Below are 12802 nucleotides of genomic sequence, written 5' to 3' on the forward strand. Positions count from 1 at the left end.
ACTGTTCCGTTGACCGCTACTTCGGCTTGTCTTTGCTCCCGCGCATGCATCCTAGTTTATGCTTATACTTTTGTCACCTTCTAAAGAATATGTATACAGGGAATAATACTAATGCTAAAATATTGGCCCTTAACTACAATTATTGAGTAATATATGTAAAGTCTTGAGCAGGTTCAAGAGTATTATACCGACTTGTATGCTCAACCACATAATTAAGCCCACAATTGAGCCAGAGCCTAATACACCAAGTTCCAATTTTTTTTAAAGACTAAACATATCTATATGAGATTGGTTTCCTATATGAGGATTGTTTTGTCATAATTTTTATCCAAGGAGCGATGATCGGAGGCGAAACATGAAGTCTTTGGTTGGAGGTTGAGACATATGTTCTGTTTTATTTTCTTGCTTCCCGCCACGTCATCATTTTCTTACTCAAGACCGTTGGTTGATTCAGTAAAGATGAGAGGTCCACAGAAATCTTCAAACTTAAAACATTTCCCAAGGCGCATTTCTCTCCCGTCTTCTCCTCTTCTCCCGTGAATCCATTCTCCAACAACACTCTTTCTCCCCACCCAACGCCAACTTTTTTTTCCTTTCTGGCATTCCATTTTCTCGGGAAAAAATCTCTGAGAAAAACATAACCTAATCACCAAGTTTCTCCCAAATTTTTTTGGTTGAATCCCAATCTCTTGATACCCAAAAACATAAAGACTTAACCCTTTTGGTTTTCTTGATCTTACCAAAGAGATGGCTTCTTTACAAGACATTGGTTTTTCTGCAGCTATAAACCTCATGTCTGCATTTGCTTTCCTCTTTGCGTTTGCTATGCTTAGGCTTCAGCCAGTTAACGATAGAGTCTACTTCCCTAAATGGTATCTCAAAGGGATACGAGGAAGCCCCACGCGTTCCAGAGGGGTCATGAACAGATTCGTTAACTTAGATTGGACTACTTACGTCAAGTTTCTTAACTGGATGCCTGCAGCGCTTAGAATGCCTGAGCCTGAGCTTATTGAACACGCAGGTCTTGACTCTGCTGTTTACATCCGCATCTACCTTCTTGGGTACGTAACTAGTATCTTGTCTTTCCTTTTTTTTTATATTACAGAACACTTTCTATTGAGGTATGAGACATGTTTTAGATTCTCTTTTTGGTTGCTCAGCTGTATTGTCTTGGCTAGGCTTGGGCGTTTTTAACCAAACCGGAACCTAATCCAAATAGAAAAAACTGAAATCCAATCCGAACCGTTATGAAAAAATACTCAAACGGGGCCTAAGAGCTAAATACTTTCGGGTTCAGGTACAGCTCGAACTAGGATCCGAAAATATCTGAAATTAGTCTAATTTTATCAATCTTGTTACATGTGTTAAGGGGTTTAAATATTTTAGAGTGCTTTGAGATTTTTGTAAAAAAAATTGTTATCTTCTTGGGTACGTAACTATCCAAGAACAGTTTCTAGTGAGGCTTAGATTTTAGATGGTTATTTGATTTCTCTGCTGCATTTTCTTGGTTTGGCATGGAGACGCTAAGTTTTTGTTCTTTTGTTGAAATGCAGGTTGAAAATGTTCGTCCCTATAACAGTATTTGCTTTTGGAGTATTGGTTCCTGTTAATTGGACTGGTGAAACGTTAGATAAGATCGATGATTTGACATTTAGTAACGTAGACAAGTTGTCAATATCGAATGTTCCACCAGGATCACCGAGGTATTAGATACATATTTACACATGTGTTACTATCTTTTATATGTTTCATTAACATAAATTCACATAAAAAGGATTTTATTTCCATTCAAGTATTAGCATAGTTTTTGTGTATTTTATCATCTAAGACGGCTAAAGTTTATTGGTTGCAGGTTTTGGGCACATTTAAGTATGACATACGTTTTCTCAATGTGGGCTTGTTACGTGTTATATATGGAGTACAAGACTGTGGCTACTATGAGACTGAGACATCTAGCTTCTGAAACTCGTCGTCCTGATCAACTCACCGTGAGTTATTCTATCTTCTTTTTGCTTACTCCTATTTGTTCTTTGAAGTATATTGGGATTAATGCTTTTGCAGGTACTTGTGAGAAATGTTCCTCCAGACCCTGATGAATCAGTTAACGAGCATGTTGAGCACTTTTTCTGTGTAAATCATCCAGATCATTATCTTTGTCATCAGGTATGTTTCTTTACTATGAACATTTTGTAATTCATTGTCTGACACATGGCTCAACCATTTGGCTTCCCCACTTAAACCATGTCATGGTTTGATGTTCTCAGGTAGTGTACAATGCAAATGATCTTGCAAAACTAGTTGCTCAGAGGAAAGCTATGCAAAATTGGGTGACTTACTATGAGAATAAATATGAGAGGAAGCCATCAAGTAGGCCAACAACAAAGGTACTCTCTGACTGTTACAAGCCTCTTCTGACCACAAGGATTCTCTTCAATCTTCTTTAGTTATTTAGTTTATTATATATAGACAGGTTACGGAGGCTTTTGGGGAACTACAGTCGATGCAATTGACTTCTATACTTCAAAGCTCCAGAATCTAGCTGAGAAAGTATGTACACTCACATTTAATTAACATTTTCATGTTGTTCTTAAGCTTATCAGGTGAATTTTTGTGAATGTTTTACAATACACAGGAGGCTGTAGAAAGAGAAAAGATCATGAACGATCCAATGGCTATAGTTCCAGCAGCATTTGTTTCTTTCAGATCACGGTGGGGAACAGCTGTTTGTGCTCAGACACAGCAATGTCATAACCCCACAATATGGTTGACTGAATGGGCTCCTGAACCAAGAGATGTATTCTGGGACAATCTTGCTATACCATATGTTGAGCTCTCAATAAGAAGACTGCTCACAACCATTGCACTCTTCTTTCTTATTTTCTGCTTCATGATTCCTATAGCTTTTGTGCAGTCTCTTGCTAATCTTGAAGGGATCCAAAAAGTTCTCCCTTTCTTGAAGCCCCTTATAGAAATGTAAGTCATTCACTTATCCACCTTTTAGTACATTTTCACTTATTGTGTTCACCTTTTTGTTCATTTTCAGGAAGACTGTAAAGTCTGTGATCCAAGGGTTTCTTCCAGGGATAGCCTTAAAGATATTTCTCATCATACTTCCAACTTTACTGATGACTATGTCTCAGATTGAAGGATATACATCACTTTCTTATTTAGATAGAAGATCAGCAGAGAAGTACTTCTGGTTCATTATAGTCAATGTGTTTCTTGGAAGTATCATTACAGGGACAGCGTTTCAGCAGCTTAAGTCTTTCCTTGAGCAACCACCAACAGAGTAAGTACATGGAATTTTCATGAGTTGTAACGCATAAAACTAGCCATGCGAATTCGGTTTGTTCGGGTTGGGTCTTTTTGGTTTCGATTTTGGGTAGTTCGGTTTGGCACAATGAAAAAATTGGTTTCTGGTTAGTTTAGGTTTTAGATTTTTTTTTTAACTGATTTTTTGGTTTCGGTTAGATTTCAGTATAATTTTCTTTAAAAAATCAGATATTTTCGGATAAATCAGGCTAGTTCAATTAAATTCGGTTATTTATTTATGTTATTTTTTGAAAATAGAAAATCGAATCGAAACCAAATCATTTTCAAAATCCCACCAAATTTAAAAACGCAACCAAACCGAAAACCGAAAATTTTTCTTTAAAAATCAGATATTTTCGGATAAATCAGGCTAGTTCAATTAAATTCGGTTATTTATTTATGTTATTTTTTGAAAATAGAAAATCGAATCGAAACCAAATCATTTTCAAAATCCCACCAAATTTAAAAACGCAACCAAACCGAAAACCGAAAAAATCGGCTTGTTTGGTTCAGACAAAATCGGCAGGCCTACATAAAACATTGACATTAATGTCTTACCTTTTTTCTCGTTTTACCTCAGGATTCCCAAAACAGTTGGTGTTTCAATCCCAATGAAAGCCACATTTTTCATCACATATATCATGGTAGATGGTTGGGCTGGCATTGCAGCTGAGATACTCAGACTAGTTCCATTAGTTGTTTTTCATCTCAAAAACACTTTTCTGGTCAAGACAGAACAAGACAGGCAGCAAGCAATGGATCCAGGTCATCTGGACTTTGCAACATCTGAGCCTCGGATTCAGTTCTACTTCCTGCTTGGCCTTGTATATGCTGCCGTTGCACCCATTCTTCTTCCATTCATTGTCGTCTTCTTCGCCTTCTCCTATGTTGTTTTCCGACATCAGGTACCTCAAAAGCTAGAAAGCATTGTTATTAAAATGTGTCTAAAACTGTGTTCTTTTAACTCACTTTATTCTGTCTTTATCTACTACTGGAAGGTTATAAATGTCTATGATCAGAAATATGAGAGTGGTGCAAGATACTGGCCGGACGTGCATAGACGATTGACCATATGTCTAATAATATCACAGCTTCTGATGATGGGTTTGCTCAGTACAAAGAAACTGGCTAAAGTAACAGTTCTGCTTCTCCCTCAGCCTATCTTGACCATCTGGTTTTACAGATACTGTGCAGGACGGTTTGAATCAGCCTTCTCAAGGTTCCCTTTACAGGTGATGAACCAAACCTCTTGAGACAATACCTGAAACTGTTTCAACTGATTTTGTATATTTACAGGAAGCAATGGTTAAGGATACACTTGAAAAAGCAACTGAACCGAACCTAAACCTCAAGGAATATCTGAGAGACGCTTACGTGCATCCAGTTTTCAAAGGGAAGGACCTTGACCGACCACGAGTAGTCGATGAGGAAGAGAGCAATCCTCTTGTACCAACAAGGAGGACTTCTCAAGCAACGACCAGATACAACTCAGAAGCTAGTAGCACTACGAACACTCCTGTAGCCAACAAGCACAGTGGCTCTCCTGGGAAAATGTAACGTGCTCCTGACTCCTGTCGTGTGCGTCTCTTGTTAATATTGTAACACTTTACATTTTGTTTGGATGATTTTTTTTAGGAAGTTTTGATCCTTTCCTTTGGATATGTAATTGTTTGTTTCGTACATTAGTTAAACTCTCTAACACCTTTGCTTGTTGTGTACTAAACTACTAATAGCCAGCTTTATCAAAGATTCTAACTTTGCCTACAATTAAGTTACAAAACTTTAATTAATTAGTCAGAAGGTGAACCAAAGTATTAGTGCATTTCTAAAGAAAACCGACAAACGTATACTTTTTCCATTTTTAATTAGTTGACGTTTTACGACTGAGCACAAACTAAAAAAATATTTAATTGTTAAATTTTTTTTGACTAAATTAATTGTTAAATTTTCAGAATAAAAGTACCATTAATTATTTATCTAATTCTGGTTAAATTAATAATATAATGAATTTAAACTATAATTAAATAACATAAAAATTTAGCAAATTTTACACTGAAAATTGAAAACGTTTTCTAATTTGTAAAACAATAACTAAAACAATAATAAATAGAACAATATTTAAATTTATTAATTAAAAACAAATCATAAGTATTAATCGCTTTTAAAAGAGTAAATTAAATAGTATTTTCTTAATTCATTATGCAACTTGTAAAATTGAAATAATGTTAAAAACATATTTATGATGTCAAAACTAAAATTTTTTATTATGTTTTGTGGTCGACATAAATAATTAATTAGCTGTGTATGTATAATTTGTTTGTTAGTTGAACAAACGTAGGCCGCAAAAAAATCTAAATTTCAACCTGTCTTCTTCTCTCACAGCCAAAAAATCGAGAAGATTCTTAAATCTCGTTTCTGCGGCTTAGGTGAGTCGTTAGCGATAAGCCTTTTTTGCTTATTTCTCTTCTTCCCTCCCCCATGGATTTTTGACGAAGAAGATAAAGCGAGGAACAGAGTTTTCTTCCAAAGGAATTGAATTTTGGTTTCTCTTCAATTATTATCAGAAAAAAAAATGATGAAGTTTTGCTTCATGACCTCTCATGGCTATTCAATCCCTGGTGGGCTTGGTCCTCCTCATGAGCTCAGTAAGGTTGAGATCATCAAGGTAACTAATTGATTTATTGCTTCAGTTTATCTGGGTTCGTCTAAAGTTGGTCTCTTTCAATCTATGTCTTGTTGGATTTGAGAGCTTGAATGATTCACTCTATCTTGGTTTGTGTAAAGTTGGTGTCTTTTATCTCTATCGTGTTGGATTTGACTGTTTGAATGGTTCAGTTTATGTGGGTTTGTGTAAAGTTGGTGTCTTTCCTTCTTATATCTTGTTAGATTTTAGAGCTTGAATGATTTATTTATCTGGGTTTGTGTAAAGTTGGTCTCTTTCAGCTATATCTTGTTGGATTTTACATCTCGAATGATTGAATTTATCTGGGTTGGTGTAAAGTTGGTGTCTTTCATCATATCTTGTTGGATCTAACAGCTTAAATGATTCAGTTCATCTGGGTTTTGTGTAACGTTGCTCTCTTGTTGGGTTTCGATAGCTTGAATGATTCACTTTATGTGGGTTTGTGTAAAGTTTGTGTCTTTCATCTGTATCTTGTTGGGTTTGACTACTTGAATGGTTCATGTTTACTTAGCATCTTGTTTGATTGTGTTCATTGGCAATGAATGATGCAGAGTAACCGGTCTTATCTGGTGAACCCTGGAGCAAAACAAGAGATCATACCTGCAAGCTCCTTCAACCTGAATCCAGACCACTTGGAACCATGGAAACCGGTTTCTTCACTGAACAAATCTAGCCAATTCGTGGAGCTTGACTCATCCATGATGAAACCTCTGCTCATGGATGTTCATGGTAAGGGTAAAGCTCATTTACTTCTACTACTCTCAAATTAGTTCTGTTTCCACAATTCACATGAACTTTCTTTCCTTTATTGTGGTTGATACAGACAAGGCACCAGAATCTCTGGTTCTGAGCTTTGGAATCGCCGAGAAGTACGCGAGACAAGAGAAAGTGATGGAGTTTCTACTCTCTCGGTCAGAGGAATTCAAGGAAAGAGGGTTTGATATGTCTATGTTATCTGAATTGATGGAGCTAGAGGCTATGAAATCAAGTTCTCAGCTACTTCCATACGGTGCTTCCTCTGTTCTTTACTTGAATCAAGATTTGGAGAAACCGGTTTTGGATCTCGTTAGGGATATGATGGAGAATCCAGAGTTCTCTCTGAAACCAAATGATCACCTTCTCTTCTCCTCAAGTAGCAATGCTGAGCTGAATGATATACTTTCAGTCGCTTCTGAGTACAGTTTGTCGAGAGATTCAACAAAATGGAGACAGCTCTCACCGCTTATCCCACACTTCCAGAGGTAATAGATCAGATCATCACACAGTTTATACTTTCCTTTTGTGTGTGTTTCATCTCTTGGTGTTAAGAAGGCTTACTGTCTCATTCAAGCAGGTTTGGCAGTGAAGTATTAACACCAGTTACAGTATTAGCACCTTTGAAGAGGTAAAATCTAATACTTCCTCTGATCCATAATACAAAGATGTTTTGGTTAAAAGCATTGACATAAAAAAAACTTACTTTTATAAAATAATATAAATTGAAAATGAGTTAACCAATCATAAATAAAGCAGTAAAATATTATTAGTCAACCAATTTTCAACAAAGCTATTTTGATCTTAAAACACTTGTATTTGAAACATAAATTCTTTTTTAAACATCTTATATTATGAAACATAGGAAATATCATTTTTACTTGCTTTCATATCATTTTATGTTTTTTGTTGTTAGTTAATGTTCTCCTTATTCAAACAACTTTTCCTTTTGATTCCAATAGTCCTGAGAAAACCAGGCTCAAGCCTTCACCAAAGAAACAAAACACAAAGCGTAAAGCTAAAGAGAGAGACCTCTACAAAAGGAACCATCTCCACGCTTACGAGAGCCTTCTGTCATTAATGATAGGCAATGATCATCAAAACAAACAGACTACAATACTCACTTTACAGAGATCATGCGGAGAGCTCTCAGAGCTTCTTACTCAGTTTTCAGTCACCGCTGCTGGAACAGGAATGGCTGTGCTCTTCTCTGTGCTATGTAGCCTTGCTTCAAGGCGTGTGCCCTTTTGCGCAAACAAGTTCTTCGACACCGGACTTGGTTTCAGTTTGGTGATACTGTCTTGGGCTGTGAATAGACTGAGGGAAGTGATTGTTCATGTCAATAGGAAAGCAAACAAGCCATGCTCATGTTTGAAGGGTGATGAGATCGTGAACAATGTGGAGAGAAGTATCAAGGAGGTCTACTTCAGAGCTGCCACTGTAATCGCTGTGTTTGCACTTAGGTTTGCATGTTGAGGACTCAGCGGTAACGGTTTCAGAATCTTGATTTTTACTACTCGATGGAAAGCTTGAAAGGTCGTTTGTAAATGACTAAAACTTGTTCGGTACTGAGCATATAAATGTGAAGATTATATTTTGTTGTAGAACCTAAGACAAGAGGTCTAAGAATTTTGCAGAGAGTAATAATGTTTTGTAAGAATCTCTTCCAATGATTTGATGGACAAGCAAATCTCATCGTTGATTGTTTTTCCATGAATACAAATGTTCTAAAAATCTGTTGTTTTCCATGAATAAAAAAAGTGTTGCAAAAATCGGTGTAATATTTTGGACTTTAAACTAAACAATTTTTTTGGACTGATGTTATAGAAGTCGGTTTAAGTGTTCAAATTGGTTTAGACTTCATATTGATGGTTGTTTTAGAATTTAAATTTTGTTTCGTTTTAAACGTTATTTTATGTTTTTAGTGCATTTATATCATAGTTTTTAATTTTTATCATTATTCTTTTAGAAAATAAATTAAAATAATCAAATAAACAACATATTAATTAAGGAAAATAATAAATTTAATAATTTTTTTTAATCTGCCTAAGAAAACTGAATCACTTAAAAGAAACAGAAGAATAATCATTTAGCCTAGCGTTTTGCTGGGGACATTGATGACTACATCAGAAAGATTTGGATTCATTCAAAATCAAATTGCTAGGAACAATTCAGAAAGTGAGAACTGGAAGTGACTCTTTAATAGTTTTTCACAGAGTAGGAAGCAACAAATCAAGAGTTGGAAACTTAAACTATGTTTCTCCCTCTGTTATTTGATATAGTTGAAATCTCAAAGCAGCGGAGCAAAAGAAAAAAAATAACATCATTGATGGGTTCTTCCTAGAGATGCCTTCTGAGAACTTTTCAAGTCATCACTTTTGATACAACACCAGCTCCAACTGTTCTACCTCCTTCCCTCAGGGCAAATCTTTGACCTGTTCCCCAAAACGTTAGCAACAAGTCAGAAACTAAAATTGTTGGAATCACATACAAAAAGGGAGGGTAGTGACTCAAAGATTATTGACCTATTTCGAGTGGGACAGGCATGATAAGCTCGAACACTGCAGTGACATTGTCACCAGGCATAACCATCTTCACCTCTTCTGGTAACTCTACTCTTCCAGTGATATCTGCAGTCCTCAAGTAAAACTGAGGCCTGTAGTTTGATAAAAAGGCAGTGTGACGTCCACCTTCGTCCTTGGTGAGCACGTAGATCTCTGCTTCAAACTTCTTGTACGTCTTGCATGAACCAGGCTTAGCAATCACCTATAATAAGCAAACCATACAGAGAGAGAGAGAGAGAGAGAGAGAAAGCATCAGTAAAGTTGGTTTTGCTATCATAATAAGGATGCTTAAGCTTTTACCATTCCACGTTGAATGTCTTCTCTCTTGAGCCCACGCAGAAGAAGTCCTACGTTATCACCAGCCTAACATAATAGAAGCCAAGGTTTAATTATTAATCAGTATCACACATGCCTTTGCAATCTCTTGATGGTTGCCTTTACCTGTCCATTATCCAAAATCTTCTTGAACATCTCAACCCCAGTTACAGTTGATTTCATTGGAGGTCCCTAAAAATCAAATCAAGAAAATGCTTAGTTGCAATATAGCTTTCAGTAATCATCACTTTGGCTGAATAAACGCAACACTCACGTCTTTTAAACCCAATATCTCAACTTCTTCACCAACTTTGATGACTCCTTGCTCAATACGACCGGTTGCAACAGTTCCACGTCCCTTTTAAGAAAAAAGAAAACTATCAGAACTGATTTTTATTGTAACACAAAAGGACAAGGAAGGAGATTTAGTATTTTACTTGGATTGAGAAAACATCTTCAATTGGCATCAAGAAAGGTTTGTCGAGCACACGAACAGGGTCAGGAATGTACTCATCAACAGCATCCATCAGCTTTAAAATAGCTTGCCTTCCAATTTCATCGTTTGTGCCCTGAAGTGCACACAGAGCTGAACCACGGATGATGGGGATATCATCACCAGGAAACTTGTAGAAGCTGAGAAGTTCTGGATCAAGACAATAGGTTCATGTCAGATGCTTTGAACTTAAAAATTCTTGAAAATAAATAAATTAATGTGACATAAAAGATTTACAAACCACGTAGTTCCATCTCAACAAGCTCCAACAACTCTGGATCATCCACAACATCAACTTTGTTCAAGAAGCAAACAAGTGATGGAACGCCAACCTGTGGAATACATGACAAAATTAATATCTAATTCACTTTTGAGTAGCTTCAAGTGTTGAGATTGAAATGATGCACACCTGACGCGCAAGTAGAATATGTTCCTTGGTCTGAGGCATGGGTCCATCTGGACCTGAAACCACAAGAATCCCACCATCCATTTGTGCAGCTCCAGTAATCATATTCTGAAATGAAGAAGCAGTGAAGCTCAAGCGTTTATGAAAGTAGAGCTGATGAAACCCAAATACTAATGCACTTTTACTCCACTAAACAACTCGCATATAATAAGATTATGATGCATCCCTAGATAACAATTATTCCAGTAATCATACTTCAAAGCCATGATAACTTAACTGGAGCTACTAGCCTAAAAAAATGCATAACATGTATGTAAAGTTGCAAACTTGCAGCCTTATACTAAGGAAACTAGTACAGTAACTTCAAATGTTAAGCAGTAACTAGACTGCTTTATAGGGAACTGTTGATTAGGCAGGCGCCTAGATCAATTTGTTGAAGATCCTAGATCAATTAGAAAAGGATTTATTTTGTTTAGATCCGATTTGACACCTAGACCGACTTTTAGAAAACTAATCTCTTTTTTTTTTTAAGACCATAACACTTATAAAAATCTAAACTCTTATTATTACCAACACCTATATTAAGTACAAATAATGTTGACGTTTTACCTTAACATAATCAGCGTGACCAGGGCAATCAACATGAGCATAGTGACGCTTAGCAGTCTCGTACTCCACATGAGCCTACACAAAACCAAGTAAAAAAAAAAAATACTGCCTTGTGCTTTATTTATATCAGAGAAAATAAAATAAGCACAAACAGACCGTGGCAATAGTGATTCCTCTCTTCTTCTCCTCAGGAGCTTTATCAATCTCATCAAAGGCAATAGCTTTAGCTTTACCCTCCTCAGCAAGAACCTAAACAATCAAGTAAAAGATCAACTTCCAAAAAAAAAAAAAACCGATCTTCACCATCGAAAATGTAATAAAGGAGAGACCTTTGTGATAGCAGCAGTCAAAGTGGTCTTCCCGTGATCTACATGACCAATCGTTCCGACATTCACATGAGGTTTACTGCAACAACAAAAAACAGAGTATTACAGTCATGTTTGGTAATGAATCAACACAAAAAAAAAACAAATTCAAATCAAGAAAAAGGAACTAACTTTCGAGTAAAGGTGGCCATGGATCTCAAGAGAGAAGCTCCGAAGGTCGAGGGAGAGAGATCATCTCCTCCTCCGATTGAGTGAGAGATCGAGGGAGAGGAAGAGATGGAACTACCACCGCAGCGAGAGTAGATCTGAGTGGAGAAGGGGAGTAGACGCTTGGAGTTAGGGTTTCGAAGAGCAACGGAGGCCATTTTGACTTCTTACGCAAAAGAGAGAAATGGCTTTAGCCACACACAGAGAGAGATAAATCGGCTAAAACAGGCGAGATGGGGTTTTAGTCGCCTGAGGGTTTCTCTTCAAATGCCCGCCCGATCCGACTCGGGTAAAGCCCATTTTAGTATTTACTTGGAGTATTATTGGGCTTAAGCACTCGGTTTTGGTCTATGCATAAACTAGGGTGGGTTATCCTTTATCTCGACCCGTATCTGAAGTCGATCCGAAAGAATTGAATCGAAATCCGAACCAAAATAAAAAAATATCCAAACAGAAATTGATTTAAGAGGGTTTGGATATCCAAACCCGAATGGATAATATCTGAATCTGAATGGGTGTCCGAAATTATCAGAATATATGTATACTTATCTTTATATTTCTAGTTTAGATCTCTCATTTTATTTAAAATATTAATATTAATATTACACATATTTTAAGAACATATAATATACATATAATTACAAAGAAAATGATTTGGTACTCATTTAAAATATATGTCAAGCTTGTTGATTCTCATGTATTAACAAAAGTTACATCCAAATTCTAAAAACAATAGGTAAATCAATGTCTATTTATTTTTGAAATGTTACCTCCAAATCAATTAATCATTTAATCTATTAAAAGTTAAAAAGTCAGTTAGTTAAAAGCTAAATTTTTTCAAATACAAGAAACTTAAAAATATATGAACCCGACCCAAAATAACTGAACTTAAATTAAAAATACATGAACCCGATCCGAAGTACAGAAATACCCAAACGGGTTTTATATTCATATACTGAAATATCCGAAAATCCGAAATATCTGATCCAAACCCGAATGGGTATCCGAACGCCACCCCTGACATAAACTAGTTACCTATAAAAGAAACTAAAATCATAAAACTTGAAGGTGTATGTATCTACACAACAAGTAGTCAAGCTAATATAGTCTCGGTCAAAGAAAACTTCTATGTAT

General features: G+C 36.2%; 3 protein-coding genes across 4 annotated transcripts; 2 read left to right on the plus strand and 1 right to left on the minus strand.

The window, feature by feature from the left end:
- The first annotated feature begins 655 nt into the window (after positions 1-655).
- LOC108846329 (CSC1-like protein At4g02900) lies at positions 656-4950 on the plus strand. The gene is made up of 11 exons (XM_018619554.2): positions 656-1061; positions 1554-1703; positions 1853-1988; positions 2062-2163; positions 2265-2384; positions 2467-2547; positions 2633-2973; positions 3044-3289; positions 3893-4217; positions 4311-4544; positions 4609-4950. The coding sequence occupies exons 1-11, from the start codon at positions 748-750 to the stop codon at positions 4867-4869; spliced, it is 2310 nt and encodes a 769-aa protein (XP_018475056.1). The 5' UTR covers positions 656-747; the 3' UTR covers positions 4870-4950.
- A 702-nt stretch (positions 4951-5652) lies between these two features.
- On the plus strand, positions 5653-8482 carry LOC108847872 (uncharacterized). 2 transcript variants are annotated; one of them, XM_018621234.2, is made up of 5 exons: positions 5653-5977; positions 6547-6730; positions 6819-7236; positions 7329-7379; positions 7711-8482. In XM_018621234.2, the coding sequence occupies exons 1-5, from the start codon at positions 5885-5887 to the stop codon at positions 8222-8224; spliced, it is 1260 nt and encodes a 419-aa protein (XP_018476736.1). In that variant the 5' UTR covers positions 5653-5884; the 3' UTR covers positions 8225-8482. The 2 variants fall into 2 exon arrangements, with proteins under 2 accessions (XP_018476736.1, XP_018476737.1); XM_018621235.2 differs by having other exon boundaries at positions 5656-5977; positions 6547-6724.
- A 443-nt stretch (positions 8483-8925) lies between these two features.
- Positions 8926-11894, minus strand: LOC108843872 (elongation factor Tu, mitochondrial). The gene is made up of 12 exons (XM_018617015.2): positions 11633-11894; positions 11465-11540; positions 11292-11384; positions 11136-11210; positions 10530-10634; positions 10362-10452; positions 10065-10270; positions 9902-9985; positions 9754-9819; positions 9613-9675; positions 9274-9514; positions 8926-9183 (listed from the first exon to the last, which is right to left on the minus strand). Exons 1-12 carry the CDS (start codon positions 11824-11826, stop codon positions 9113-9115), a joined length of 1365 nt encoding a protein of 454 aa, XP_018472517.1. The 5' UTR covers positions 11827-11894; the 3' UTR covers positions 8926-9112.
- Positions 11895-12802: the final 908 nt, after the last annotated feature.

This window comes from Raphanus sativus, chromosome 3 (assembly GCF_000801105.2).
Source record: "Raphanus sativus cultivar WK10039 chromosome 3, ASM80110v3, whole genome shotgun sequence".
Taxonomy (NCBI): Eukaryota; Viridiplantae; Streptophyta; class Magnoliopsida; order Brassicales; family Brassicaceae; genus Raphanus; species Raphanus sativus.